We start from the raw sequence: 14545 nt of genomic DNA, 5'->3' as shown, positions 1-14545 counted from the left end.
CAAGGAGATGGGGCAAAGAGCCTGTCTTGTCCACATTTTTCTAAGAAAATGACTTGATCATGATAAGCTAGAGAGCTTAAAAGCAGTACCTAGTGACAACAATGCCTCACACAGTCAAAGCAAGTCACCAGAATATCAAAAAAGATAAAGCAGCCAGCATATTTGATTTTTTGAGTAGCTATTTTTTCCATGCCAATTTAATTTTCTTCCATGATTAAGTGACAGACTACATAAATAATAAGATGCTGGATAAAATCAATTTTGTATGGAGAAAGACTTCGAGTTCTAGCCTAAACAATATTCTTATCACTAAGCCGTGCAACTGTGACCCTAATCATGCTACTGCTGCATGGGTGAACAGGTAGATATAGAGTTACAGTTACATTAAAGTGACTTAGAACAATGGATTACATATCAAGTTCCAATCTGTGGGGATCAGTTGCACTGAAAGGTCTATAACTTATTGATGAGCTATATAAATGACTTATAAATACCTTCCTCCAAAATGCAGAAATGATTAAACCAAGTAGAGCTGCTGATACCTTATATTAGGAAACTCATAACAATACAATTCAAAACGCCCTTGGATATGTTTTTTAAATCATTCTAAAAGAAGAGTAGCATTTCACTGATGCAAGTATAAATTGGTATACTTGAGCAAAAATGTGGTGAAAGATTGATTTAAAAGTCAAGAGCCAATAAGAATTTTGTCTTAATTAGGGTTAGAAAAGCATGAGTCATACTGAGAGTAGATTATTTAAATGAGTAGGATAGCAGGACTGAGAATTAATCCTACCTCCACTTAAGCCACACCATTCTTGAGTACTTGTTCAAGTTTTAATCAACATATTCTGAAAGGGATTATTTTTAAAAACATGCAGAGAGTAAAACATTGCCTATCTATGTATAAAATATAGAATATAATATATTATATATAGTATGCAATATATAGGATATAACATATTACATTATAATTATATATTATATAAAATATAATGTGGTATAGTATACAGCATTAACACGTATTATGATATATTATATATTTTATATTTATAATATAAGGATACTTCAAAAAGCTGGCAGGAAAATAGAACTAAAAGAGTACGAGTCTTTTCATGAACTTTTTGATGAACTCTTGTATATTATTTAAGGGAAGAATTGGAACTGTGTAACCCAGAAAGCCAAAGGCTGAATAGCCATACAATTACCTCCTTGCAGTTCGCTAGAATGGTTCTCAGAATGAGTGGAGGCTCTGCTCTCCCCACAGACGACTAAACAAGAGGAAATATACCATGTTACATTTGGCCAACTTCATCCAGCAGACAGAGGCCTTTCTTGATTATCAAAAGAAAAATTATTGATTCAAGGAAAATCCCAGGATTTCTTTCTTACAGTTCTTTGCTACAGAATAAACTACTATTAGTTCTGGATGTTTTAAATATCCATGGGATTGCTTCTCTCAGAGCCTTTTTCTTTTATCCTAGATTTCAGTTCATTTATTCTTCCAAGCTTCCCCGACTAAAATATCCTGCCACTGATACTCCATGCCAGGAGACACGCGTGGCATATCTATCCCGAGTATCAACTGTACCCAAAGACATCTATCCTAAGTACTCAACTTTACGCAAAGATTTTAAGTAGGAAGTATAATTGTATATTAACATGCTGATACATTTCTGGAGTAGAACACTAAGAAACGAGGGAAATCGTCTTCCCTGTGAGGGTCATTTTCCAACTCTGCCCACCCACGTGTCCCCAGCTCCACTAAGTAGGAAGTATAATTGTATATTAACATGCTGATACATTTCTGGAGTAGAACACTAAGAATCGAGGGAAATCGTCTTCCCTGTGAGGGTCATTTTCCAACTCTGCCCACCCACGTGTCCCCAGCTCCACCCCCCTGCCATAGCAGGTACTAGCACAGAACTCAAGATTTTCTGTGGCAAAGGTTGAGTGTAATGCCAGGTTTCCTAATAAGTGACACCAACCCTGTTATCTCTTCATTAACCCAGAAACATAGGAAATGACATTTTGTTTGATGACCTTCCCTCTTCCCATGATTTTCTTTGTTATAAATAAAATGTTAGAGGTTTTGAAGCCCCTCTGTTAGAAAGTTTTGTAAATGTCTTTGGATATGATGGTAATATTTGAATTTTCTTTCTCTCTTCTTCCAGGATGGGAACCAGTAAATTACTTGCAGCCTGTATCCAGAATCAGTGAGTAACCTCCTCATAATATCTGAGTCTCGGGTAGTTAAAGATAAGCAGACCAATTACTAGAATATCTGAAAACCTCACAGTGTCTTAGGTACTATCACCAGAAAGCACAGCCTGGGTGGCATGTCGGAGAGTATGAAGTCTTGGCAAGGCAGAAAGAGAAGCAAGCATAGCGTGACCCTTGACCTCAGGGAATTTACAAAGGACACCAAAGGCTTTGAAAATAGATTTCAGCTGTATTTAGCTTGATGAATAATTAATGTTTACCTTATTTGAAAAAGTTTACATTTTTTCTATTTTTATTTTAAAAGTATTTAACACTTCCCTGAAACATTGGACTATATTCTTTATTTTCCAAAATGTCTTCCTCTATGAATATAGTGAACTCTTATAAGTTCAGATAATACTCAATTTTTGACAACTTGATCTAGACTAAGCTGAAGTGTACCTTTGAATTGTTGTCAAGGGATGGATTTGCTAAGCAAAATAGAGGGAACCTCTGTAACCCACATAAAAAGAGCACATTGTTTTCATGGCTTTAGCATATAGGGGTCTTTAGGCAAAAAGATTCGGCTATAAAATAAGGATTCATGTCATTAAGTAGATGTCTCCTTAGACAGATTTTATTGGTAGATCATAGTATTGAAAGTAATAAAACTGCATTGCTTTCAATAAATTCTGACTTCCATGATCCAGGCTGTCTTTTCCCCCCAACCTTCCCAAACTCATTATTCCAATCTAATGAAGTTTACTGTTGTATAATGTGTGAACATAGCATTTACTAATAGAAGGAGAACGATTCCTCTTATCTTATTTAAAAATTTACAAATACAAAGTTGAATTTTTTTTGGATACTTATCTGTAATGTTGATCACAGTAGTGGATTCACAGTAGTGAATGATACAAAATGATGTATCATTCACTTTCCTTTTTCATGATTTTATACAGCAGGTAATTTTTTTTTTAATTTAACACTCAATATTTTCACAAAGCAAGCAAGACACATTTTCAGAATAATAGCAAAAATTTGAGATGACAAAAAAAATCCAAATTAGACAATGCCTTCCTTGGGGTATGTTAAAAAGTTGGAGTAGTAACTGTCACTGTTCACTCATTTATTCTTTTATTCATTCAGCAAACACTTAGCCGAAGATCATGCTTATTGCATCAAGGGGGGTAGAGATAAAATTCTCTTCTCTTCTTCATTGTACTGGCAGCCATAAGTTGAGACAGAGATGGAGCCACATAATTGAAAATATGACTTTGCACATACAGCCATACCTACATGTTCTGGAGCAGCCAAAAGGGATGTTTTGATGATCTGGGGTCGGGGAAGATCAAAGGAGGTACACTAGTGGCTGAGGGATAGAGCCATAAAGGGGACAACCTGAAATGTTGGTGATAGAGTTTGGATGTTTTGTCCTCCCAGAACTCATGGAAATCTGATCCCCAATGCGGAAGTGTTGGAAACTGATTGAGTCATGGCAGCAGATCCCTCCCTCATGAATGGATTAATGCTCTACCTGGGGGATGGGGGTAGTGAATGAGTTCTCACTCTATTAGTTTCCACGAGAACTGGTTGTTCAAAAGACCCTGGCACCTCCCCTATCTCTCTCTTGCTTCCTCTCACCATGTGATCTGCTTGTACCCGCCAGCTGCCTGCCACTTTCTGCCATGAGTAGAAGCAGCCTGAGGCCCATGCCAGATGCAGCTGTCCCAGAATCGTAAGCCAAATAAACCTCTGTTCTTTATAAATTGCCCAGTCTCAGATATTTCTGTTATAGCAACACAAAATGGACTAATACAGAAAACTGGTACCGAGAATGGGGTGTTGCTTATAACAAACAGATACTTGAAAATGTGGTAAAGAAACAGAGAGCATGCAATAGTGCAGCCCAGAGACCCTTAGCTAAGAAGATTTAAACAAAAGAATGGGATTAACAAGAGAAGGAGGGGAAAGGCCCTGAAGCTTCTGGGACCAACCCTTCCATTACAGGCCCAGTGGCCTAGGGAGACAGAATGGTCTTGGGGAACAGGCCCAAGGCACCCTCCATGGGCTTGCTGCCCAGGGCCACCTCGAGAAGCTGCTTTCAGCACCAGCACCCCAGCTGCTTTGGCTGCTCCAGCTATAGGTAAATTGGCTCCAGGTGTGGCTGGGTGTGCACCTTTAGAAAATACATGCTGGAAGCCTTGGTGGCATCCACGTGGAGTTAGGTCTGCAGGCTTGCAGAGCTAGAACTGTGGAGGCTTGGGAGCCTCCACCCCAATTTCAGAGGATGTATGGAAAAGTCTTGGGGCCCAGGAAGAGATATGTCACAGGGGCAGAGTCACCATGGACAACTTTTGCTAGAGCAATGCTGAGTGGAAACATGGGGTCAGAGTTTCAGCAGAGAAAACCCACCAGCACCATGTCTAGTGGAGCTGTGAGAGCAGGACCACCATGGAGACCCCAGATCTGTGGAACTATCTGCATGCAATGCCAGCCTGCAAGAACTAAAGCATCACCTGAGACCAGGAAAGCCACAGGAATACAGCTGACCAAGGATTTGGGGACCCAGCCCCCACACCAGCATGCAGAGGAGGTCAAACATGGAATCAAGGTACCTGATTTCCCAGCTTTGAGATTTAATGCTTGTCCTGCTGGGTTTTGGACTTGTTTGGGACCTGTTATCCCTTTCTTTTGGCCTATTTCTCCCTTTTGGAACAGGATATACTCCCTATGTTTGTCCCACCATTGTATCTTGGAAGTGATGACTTATATTGATTTCACAGATGGGATTTTGAACTTTGGACTTTTTTGAATTTAAACAAGTTAAGACTTTGGGGATGAAATGACTGTACTTGCATGTGAAAAGACATGAGTTTTGGGGGGCCAGGGGCAGAGTGTAGTGGATTGAATTATGTCCCCCCATAACTAACTGGAACTTGAATTGTGTTTCCCAAGTATTATGTATTAAGAGGGTGGGAAATCCTATTATGGTAATTAAAAGGTGGAGCCTTGAAGAGGTGACTGGATTATAGGACCATGCAGTAGTGAATGGATTAAAAATGGTGGTCAAGGGAATAGTTCTGAGGGCTTTAAAAGAAGAGTATAATCTGTCTCTCTCTCTCTGCTTCCACATCTTGCAATGTGAGACCCATGGGTCACTGTCACCACCACCTGATGGACTTTGGACTTCCAGCCTCAGAAATTGTAAGCAATAAATTTCATTTTTCTTTACAAATTCTCCAGTTCCATGTATTTTGTTGTAGCAACATAAATGGACTAATACAGAAAATTGGTACCAAGGAGTGGGATGTTGCTACATAGATACCTGAAAATGTGGATGCAGCTTTGAAACTGGGTGTTAGGCAAAGGTTAGAGGAGTTTGGAGGACTTATAAAAAGACAAAAAGATGAGGGAAACTTTCAAACATTTTAGCGATTGGTTAAATGTCTGTGACCAGAATGTTGATAGAAACATGGACAGTAAAGACCATGCAGATGATGAGGTCCCAGATAGAAATGAGGAACTTACTGAGAACTGGACAAAAGATAACCCTTGCTACACCATAGCAAGGAATTTGGCTACATTGTATCCATGCCCTTGGACTTTGTGGAAGGTCAGACTTAAGAGTTGTGAACCAGAATCTTTGGCGGAAGAAATTTCTAAGCAGCAATGAATTAAGAAAGCTGCATGGTTACTTTTAAGAGCCTACTCTGAGTTATGGCAGCAAAGGCATGATGTAAAGCCAGAATTTAAAAGGGAAGTGGAGTGTAAAGATTTGGAAAATTTGCAGCCTGGCCATGTGGTAGAGAAGTGGAGACCCAGAGAAAAACCCACGGGTGAAGCAGAAATACTCGTTGCATAAGACATTAGCTTGGCAGTGAGGCAGCTGGATGCTAATAGCCAAGACAATGAGAGAAAAGCCCTGAAGGTATTTCAGAAATCTGGAAGGGAGCCCCTCCCATCACAGACCCTGAGGCCTAGAAGGACTGAGTTGTCTCAGAGGACAGACCCAGGGTGCAGCTGCCCTCAGGACCATCTCCCGGCATCCCAGCTGCTCTGGCTGGAGCAACCCTACTTCAAGAAGTCTCAAGTGTTGTTCATGCAGCAGCTCTGGAGAACAGAAGCCTGAAACCTCGGTGGCATCCACATTGTGTTAAGTCTGCAGGCCGGCAGGACGTGAGAGCAGTGGAGGCATGGCAGCCTCCACCCAGATTCCAGAGGATGTATGAAAAAGCCTGGGTGCCCAGGCAGACATCTGCCACAGGGGTGGAGCCACTGCAGAGGCCATCTACAAGAGCAATGCCGAGTAGACTGCACTTCCTCTCACACTTGGAAGTGGGTTATCTCACCAGCCAGTAGGAAAATGCCCAGTGTCCTCTTAAAATGTTTAGTGAGCCTTGGGGACCCCAAGAGAGAGTTGCTAAGATCTATCTTGATAGTTACTAAGCTTACCTCAGAGGGAGATTTGAATTGCTAAAGCTCTCATCCTCAACCTGCCAAATGGCAGTAATAAAGAAAACATAGGCTATATCTTGTACATTACTGACTCCTATCTTAATTAATGTAAGACACGTTCCTCATTTGGGAACATGGTTGATTCACTCAGTCAGATCGTTCGCTGGGGATATACTAAACGCAAGGTGCTAGCTACCGTTCAAGATCTTGGAAGATAATGAGCGTAAGCATCTTCCATGAGTAATATTTGAAACATTAGGAAAATCCTGTCAAATTCAGACAAAATTCTAGGTTTCTGTGAAAGTACAATTCCAGAGACTCATTAGGGGTTGGGAAACTCCAGAGCTTTTTTCTTCTCTCCTCAGGCTGGGCTTCCAAGGCCCACTCTTCTGTCAATACCTCGAAACACTTTGCTTCCTGTGCATTTTTCAGTCAGCTGTGGTAACCTGCTGATGTGTAGATGCTCCAGGCCACCGTAACACCCCACTCCCCACCCATGGGCCTTCCCTACACGTCACACACCAGGCTGAATGAAGTGCAGCCCTGCCTTCCCTGGGATAGGAAGCACCAAGTGACGCTTCTCCTAATTTGGGTTCAGACAGGGTATTCTCCCTCCATCCCACACATGCACATCAGTCCTTTCTTGAATGTGCTTTAACTGCCTGGTACCATGCCAGCCAGACCTCGGTGCTCTGCAACCACCACTTATTCCTACTGGTTTGTATGTAGTCTTTATTCTAGATCTGCTCAAGGAAGCAGCTTGCCTCTCATTAAAAACATTTCTCCTTATAAATGTGAGATATCTTCAGTTTGTGCATCACCTGGAGTCAGTGTAAGGGCAGGTAAAGCTGGCAAAGAGAACTTTTTCCACTGCAGAATAAGGGCATTTCAGTTGAGACTGCAAAGACAAGCATCTGTCCATTTCATTTAATTGGCCTTAAGTAAACCTTGCTTCTATTTCCTCCTTTAATCAGCATGACTCCCATTTCTGTGTCCTTTGTATATTTTTTTTTACTCTCATTTCTACCCTTTACATATCTCACAGGTTCTAGTAACCCTTGGGATACAGTTTTTTGGTTTATTTCCCACTTAGTTGGAAGAACACAAGACTCAATGTCAGTTCAGTGACAAACTCAAAATTAGGAATGCGTGTGCAGTGGCATGTCATTTACATGTTTTTCTCACTGTTTTTTAAAAATCCTTTGCCACTTAGTGAAACAGTGTTCAATTTAGGCCAAGCCCGGAAATCCTGGACAGCGAAAATACAGTCCACATTGGGCGTCTTGATAAAATGTTCAAGTCAGAGTCCAACACTTGACTCTTCCGGCTCTGGATCCTATTCTTCCTTAGGCCTCCATTTATAGAGACTGAAAAACATACTTTCCTTCTATTTCATGAGTGGAGAGTAATTCAAAATCATTTCTGAGAGTCACTGAACTGAGAAATGGTCCTGGGAATTTCACGAAGAAAATCTCCAGCCAGGGTTTATGTACCAGCAAAAGGATACACACATTCAAGGGTAATACCTTTTCATATTTTGATAGCATTCCCTCCCCCAGAGCAGAGGGCTGCATCTGTGCACAAGCTGCAGCGGTCTGCGATTTTTAAAGCAAAAGGCTGCTGCGGGTGTCTCTGTCGAGCGGGTCCACACAGCACGCGTGCACCCTAGAGCTGTGCAATCAGTAGGCGCCACCTCTTGGGCACAGATTCTGGAATGGACTGTTGTTTACAGGTACTTGGTGTCCTTGCATTCACTTGGCTCAAAGGGAGGGACAGCGTGACATCTGGAATTCACAAGAGCTGCAGATGACTCAGTGATGTGGCTCCCAGGCCTGAGCCAGGACTCCAGCCCCACACGGGACGTGGCTCAGAGTATTTTCTGGGACGCACGTTGCTCGTTCAGCTGCGCTCAGCTTCTCTAGCGAATGAGGCGACTGAGAAGTGCTACGGTGTTAGAGTCGAGGCTGGGGTTGTCCTCGAGGCCAGAGCGTAGAGGGCAGGTCCCCATCGCGTGAGTGTCCGNAGAAACCGCCCCCCCAGAGAACCCCCACCAGAGAATGTCTAGTAGAGCCAAGGCAGCAGGGCTGCCGACAGGACCCTAGAACTGCAGGGCCACTGGTAATGTGCAACACAGTCCTGGAAAAGCTGCAGGCACCAGCTTATCCCACTGGGCTGTGCCTGGCAGAACTGTGGAAGTGAGGCTGCCTGATGCTTTAGGGGCCCAGATGGCACATTGTACCCGGGATGCAAGACTTGGAGTCAAAGAAGATTATTTTGGAGCTTTAAGATGTAATGTCTGCTCTGCTGGGTTTCAGACTTGTTTGGGACCAGTTTCTCCTTTCTTCTGGCCTATTCCTCCCTTTTGCAATGGGAATATGTACCCAATATCTGTTCCACTACTGTATCTTGGAAGTAGATAAATTTGGTTTTGATTTTCACAGGCTCACAGCTGGAAGGACTTTTGCTTTTGGTCTCAGATGAGACTTTGGACTTTGGACCTTCAAGTTGGTATTGGAGAAAGCTAAGACTTTTGGGACGGCTGGGATGGAACGACTGTATTTTGTATGTGAGAGGGACATGAGTTTTGGGAGGCCAGGGGCGGAATGATGGAATTTGGATGTTTTGTCCTCCCAGAACACATTTGGAAATTTGATCTCCAGTGTGGCAGTGCTGGAAGCTGTTTGAGTCATGGGGACAGATCCCTCATGAATGGATTAATGCTCTCCCTGGGGGGTGAGGGTCCTGAGTGAGTTCACACTCTATTAGTTCCCATGAGAGCTGGATATTTGAAAGACCCTGGCACCTCCTCTCTCTCTCTCTCTGTTTTGCTTCCTCTTGCCATGTGATCTGCTTGTACTCCCCGGCTGCCTGCCACTTTCTGTCATGAGTAGAAGCAGCCTGAGGCCCACGCCAGATGCAGCTGTCCCAGAATCAAATGCCAAATAAACCTCTCTTCTTTATAAATTACCCAGTCTCAGGTACTCCGTTATAGCAACGGACTAATACAGTTGGTCAGTGCAGATCTCAGAAGCTTAGTGGCCTTGTACTCCAGCTTTAACGCTGGTTTGGCAGGATAGTGACTTTTCTATTCAGTCAGCAGCCTGTGATCCTAAGTTCCTAGTCATTGTAAAGTAAGTGAGCGGCTGCCCAGAAGATCGAGTCACCAGATCATATGGTCCCCAGGATCATATGCTGTCATCATCAGCTAAGCTGCAGCCACAAGGTGACTGCTGAGAGTGGGACAGTGGTCAGCCAGACCCCTGCCTGCCCATTCTACCCTCTCACCTCCCACCCTTGACTCAGCCCCTAGCCCAGCCTCCCCTTCTACTTGAGTCTTGGTTCTTCCCTAGCACATGAGACAGGGAAGAAGTTTTCCACCTCCTGTGGAATAGAAAAGTAGAATTTGAGCCAAGTAAAAAGAAGCCAGACTGCCTGCTACCTGTTCCCCCCGGCCATTAGCACCAGTTCCAAACCTCAGAACAGAATGTGCTAGTCACAGTTACAAGACTGCACTTCCTCTCACACTTGGAAGTGGGTTATCTCACCAGCCAGTAGGAAAATGCCCAGTGTCCTCTTAAAATGTTTAGTGAGCCTTGGGGACCCCAAGAGAGAGTTGCTAAGATCTATCTTGATAGTTACTAAGCTTACCTCAGAGGGAGATTTGAATTGCTAAAGCTCTCATCCTCAACCTGCCAAATGGCAGTAATAAAGAAAACATAGGCTATATCTTGTACATTACTGACTCCTATCTTAATTAATGTAAGACACGTTCCTCATTTGGGAACATGGTTGATTCACTCAGTCAGATCGTTCGCTGGGGATATACTAAACGCAAGGTGCTAGCTACCGTTCAAGATCTTGGAAGATAATGAGCGTAAGCATCTTCCATGAGTAATATTTGAAACATTAGGAAAATCCTGTCAAATTCAGACAAAATTCTAGGTTTCTGTGAAAGTACAATTCCAGAGACTCATNTCACACACCAGGCTGAATGAAGTGCAGCCCTGCCTTCCCTGGGATAGGAAGCACCAAGTGACGCTTCTCCTAATTTGGGTTCAGACAGGGTATTCTCCCTCCATCCCACACATGCACATCAGTCCTTTCTTGAATGTGCTTTAACTGCCTGGTACCATGCCAGCCAGACCTCGGTGCCCTCTGCAACCACCACTTATTCCTACTGGTCTGTATGTAGTCTTTATTCTAGATCTGCTCAAGGAAGCAGCTTGCCTCTCATTAAAAACATTTCTCCTTATAAATGTGAGATATCTTCAGTTTGTGCATCACCTGGAGTCAGTGTAAGGGCAGGTAAAGCTGGCAAAGAGAACTTTTTCCACTGCAGNCATCACCTGGAGTCAGTGTAAGGGCAGGTAAAGCTGGCAAAGAGAACTTTTTCCACTGCAGAATAAGGGCATTTCAGTTGAGACTGCAAAGACAAGCATCTGTCCATTTCATTTAATTGGCCTTAAGTAAACCTTGCTTCTATTTCCTCCTTTAATCAGCATGACTCCCATTTCTGTGTCCTTTGTATATTTTTTTTTACTCTCATTTCTACCCTTTACATATCTCACAGGTTCTAGTAACCCTTGGGATAGTTTTTTGGTTTATTTCCCACTTAGTTGGAAGAACACAAGACTCAATGTCAGTTCAGTGACAAACTCAAAATTAGGAATGCGTGTGCAGTGGCATGTCATTTACATGTTTTTCTCACTGTTTTTTAAAAATCCTTTGCCACTTAGTGAAACAGTGTTCAATTTAGGCCAAGCCCGGAAATCCTGGACAGCGAAAATACAGTCCACATTGGGCGTCTTGATAAAATGTTCAAGTCAGAGTCCAACACTTGACTCTTCCGGCTCTGGATCCTATTCTTCCTTAAGCCTCCATTTATAGAGACTGAAAAACATACTTTCCTTCTATTTCATGAGTGGAGAGTAATTCAAAATCATTTCTGAGAGTCACTGAACTGAGAAATGGTCCTGGGAATTTCACGAAGAAAATCTCCAGCCAGGGTTTATGTACCAGCAAAAGGATACACACATTCAAGGGTAATACCTTTTCATATTTTGATAGCATTCCCTCCCCCAGAGCAGAGGGCTGCATCTGTGCACAAGCTGCAGCGGTCTGCGATTTTTAAAGCAAAAGGCTGCTGCGGGTGTCTCTGTCGAGCGGGTCCACACAGCACACGTGCACCCTAGAGCTGTGCAATCAGTAGGCGCCACCTCTTGGGCACAGATTCTGGAATGGACTGTTGTTTACAGGTACTTGGTGTCCTTGCATTCACTTGGCTCAAAAGGAGGGACAGCGTGACATCTGGATTTCACAAGAGCTGCAGATGACTCAGTGATGTGGCTCCCAGGCCTGAGCCAGGACTCCAGCCCCACACGGGACGTGGCTCAGAGTATTTTCTGGGACGCACGTTGCTCGTTCAGCTGCGCTCAGCTTCTCTGGCGAATGAGGCGACTGAGAAGTGCTACAGTGTTAGAGTCAAGGCTGGGGTTGTCCTCGAGGCCAGAGCGTAGAGGGCAGGTCCCCATCGCGTGAGTGTCCGTAGTGGGCAGGCCCGCACCTTTGCGCCCAGGCCGGCTTCCCCTTGTCAGTCCGAGCATTCTGCTCTGTGAATCCAGGATTACCAAAGCTGGTAGGAAGGGATGCTTAGAGACCTTTCTATAGCCTTCCTGAGCTTATGTGAGAATTAAGCCTTACACATCTTATGAGACTTGATGAACACGATGATATTTTAAAAAAAAATAAAAAGCAGCATAAACCTTCAGTTTGATGGCCTAATAATCTCAACTGAAAAGCCCTTATCCTGCAGGAAGAAAAGAGTACTCTTTTTGTACCTTTTTTTTTTTTTTACCTATTTTCAGACTGACTCCAGATATTCAAACAGCTTGTAAATCCTGCACAGACTGAAGCTGTCATTCTCACATTTATAAAAAATAAAAAATTTAAAAAAAACAATGAAGTTGTTGGGGTCTTTTTCTTTTGTAGGGGAAGGGGTGGTACGTTATTATTCTTGTATGGGAATAATTAACAACAACAACAAAAAAGTGGCATCCCACAGTTAATTTAGCTCTTCTCAAGTATGAGCCTGGTACCTGAATTACAGGAACATATTATTTTAATAAGCCGATCTGCAAGTGTTTTCCCTTCTCATTGAGGTGGGGAGTAATCTAGAGGGTCAAGGTTTCCAATCTTTTTCTCTTGCGATAGAAAGATCTGTCACTTCCACTGTGGCTACACCCAAAAGTCAATTTTTGGGGTCCTGTTAAAGTGCCCTATCGAGTAATTCAGTAGTGATGAAGATGGAATTCTTCTCGAAGTGTAACTACTCCCCTTGCTGGTATACTGTGGCAATGACATTCATCTTTGAAAATTTAATACTGATTCAGGGCAGGATTTTTGTTCGTTTGTTTAACTTTTTGGTAGGGTAATTCTTTATGTTTTTGAACGTCTCAGTAAATTGAGATTTAGTCTAAGGAAACTGATACGTTAATGTTGTCATGATACTTGGTAAGCCAGGTCAGCTAAGTTTATGGAATACAAGAATTTGTTTAAATTGTTTTTCATGCCTAGAAAGTAGGGAAATACTCTGAATGGTATCTAGTGATAAAGGTTTATTTTTTTTTTAAGTAACAGAATCTCTTAATTTTTTAAATCTCTTAATTTTTTAATTAAACAATTTTTTTTTACAATAAAATGCACAAATCTTAAGTGTTAAGCCCAATGAATTTTGATAATTGTATGCACCTGTATAACAGCCACCGAAACTAAGATATTGAATCTCACACCCTAGATACTTCTCCCAGTTCCAACCCAACCCAAGACCACACCATGTCCATCCCTCCACCTTGCCATCTCCTCCCCATGCCCAGGCAACCACTTTCTTACTTCTGTCACTAGAGTTTAATCTGGCCTCTTCTCAGACTTCACATACATGAAATCATACAGCATGTAAAGGCTCCTTTCCCATACCATAATGCTTTTGAGATTGTTGCATATATCAATAGTTCATTCCTTCTTCATTGCTAAGTAATATTCCGTTGTATGACTATAATACAAATTATCTATCATCCTCTTTTTGGCATGTGGATTGTTTTCAGTTTGGGGCGATTATGAATAAGACCACTGTGAACATTCTTATAAACACCAAGAGGTGGAATTGCTAAATCTCAAAATAAATGTGTAACTTCCTAAGAATCTGTTCAACAGTTCACCAGCAACATGGGAAGTTCCAGCTGGTCCTCATCCACACCACAGTGGGTATGAAATGGTATCTCTTATGGTTTAATTTGCATATCTCTGATGGCTAATGACGTTGACCATCTTTTTATGTGCTTATTGCCCATTTGTAAATCTTCCCTGATAAAATACCTGTTCAAGTTTCTTCTCATTTTTATTGGATCATTTATCTAACGTTGATTGTAAAAGTTCTTCATATGAAAAGTTCTTCTGGGTAGAAGTCTTTTGTTAGTTTCATGTATTGTAAATATTTTCACAGTTTGTGGTCTGCCTATTCGTTTTATTAAAAGTGCCTTTCGATGAGCAGAAATTTTTAATTTTGCTAAAGAACAATTAGTTATTTTTCTCTTTTATAGTTAATGCTTTTTAGTTTCTTGTTGAAGAAATCTTCGTTTATTCCAAGGTTGTGAAGATATTTTACTGTGACTCAAAAAGTGGTGATAGCTACTTTTTATTTTTTTTTAGTTTTTTTACAGAAACATAATTGATTGTATATATTGTGGGCTACCACATTGAATATCAGTGCCTGCATGCAATATGTGATGCTCCAATCAGACTAATTAGTATTTTCAACATTACACCGTGTAATCATTTTTTGTGGCCTTTTACCAATTTCCTGCTAACCCACCTTCCCCTCCACCTTTCC

The 14545-nt window shown here is 42.1% G+C and overlaps 1 protein-coding gene across 1 annotated transcript in view; it reads left to right on the top strand.

Moving 5' to 3' along the window:
• The first annotated feature begins 2181 nt into the window (after positions 1-2181).
• LOC103603503 (carbohydrate sulfotransferase 9-like) overlaps positions 2182-14545 on the top strand; it is a 149694-nt gene continuing 137330 nt past the window's right edge. The window contains exon 1 of the mRNA XM_008588033.1: positions 2182-2216. Coding sequence (XP_008586255.1) covers position 2216 — 1 coding nt within the window. The 5' untranslated portion in view covers positions 2182-2215. The remainder of the gene's footprint in view (positions 2217-14545) is intronic.

The sequence above is a fragment of the Galeopterus variegatus genome, unplaced genomic scaffold (assembly GCF_000696425.1).
Source record: "Galeopterus variegatus unplaced genomic scaffold, G_variegatus-3.0.2 Scaffold4642, whole genome shotgun sequence".
NCBI lineage: Eukaryota > Metazoa > Chordata > Mammalia > Dermoptera > Cynocephalidae > Galeopterus > Galeopterus variegatus.
This window is presented reverse-complemented; position numbering and strand designations above follow the sequence as displayed.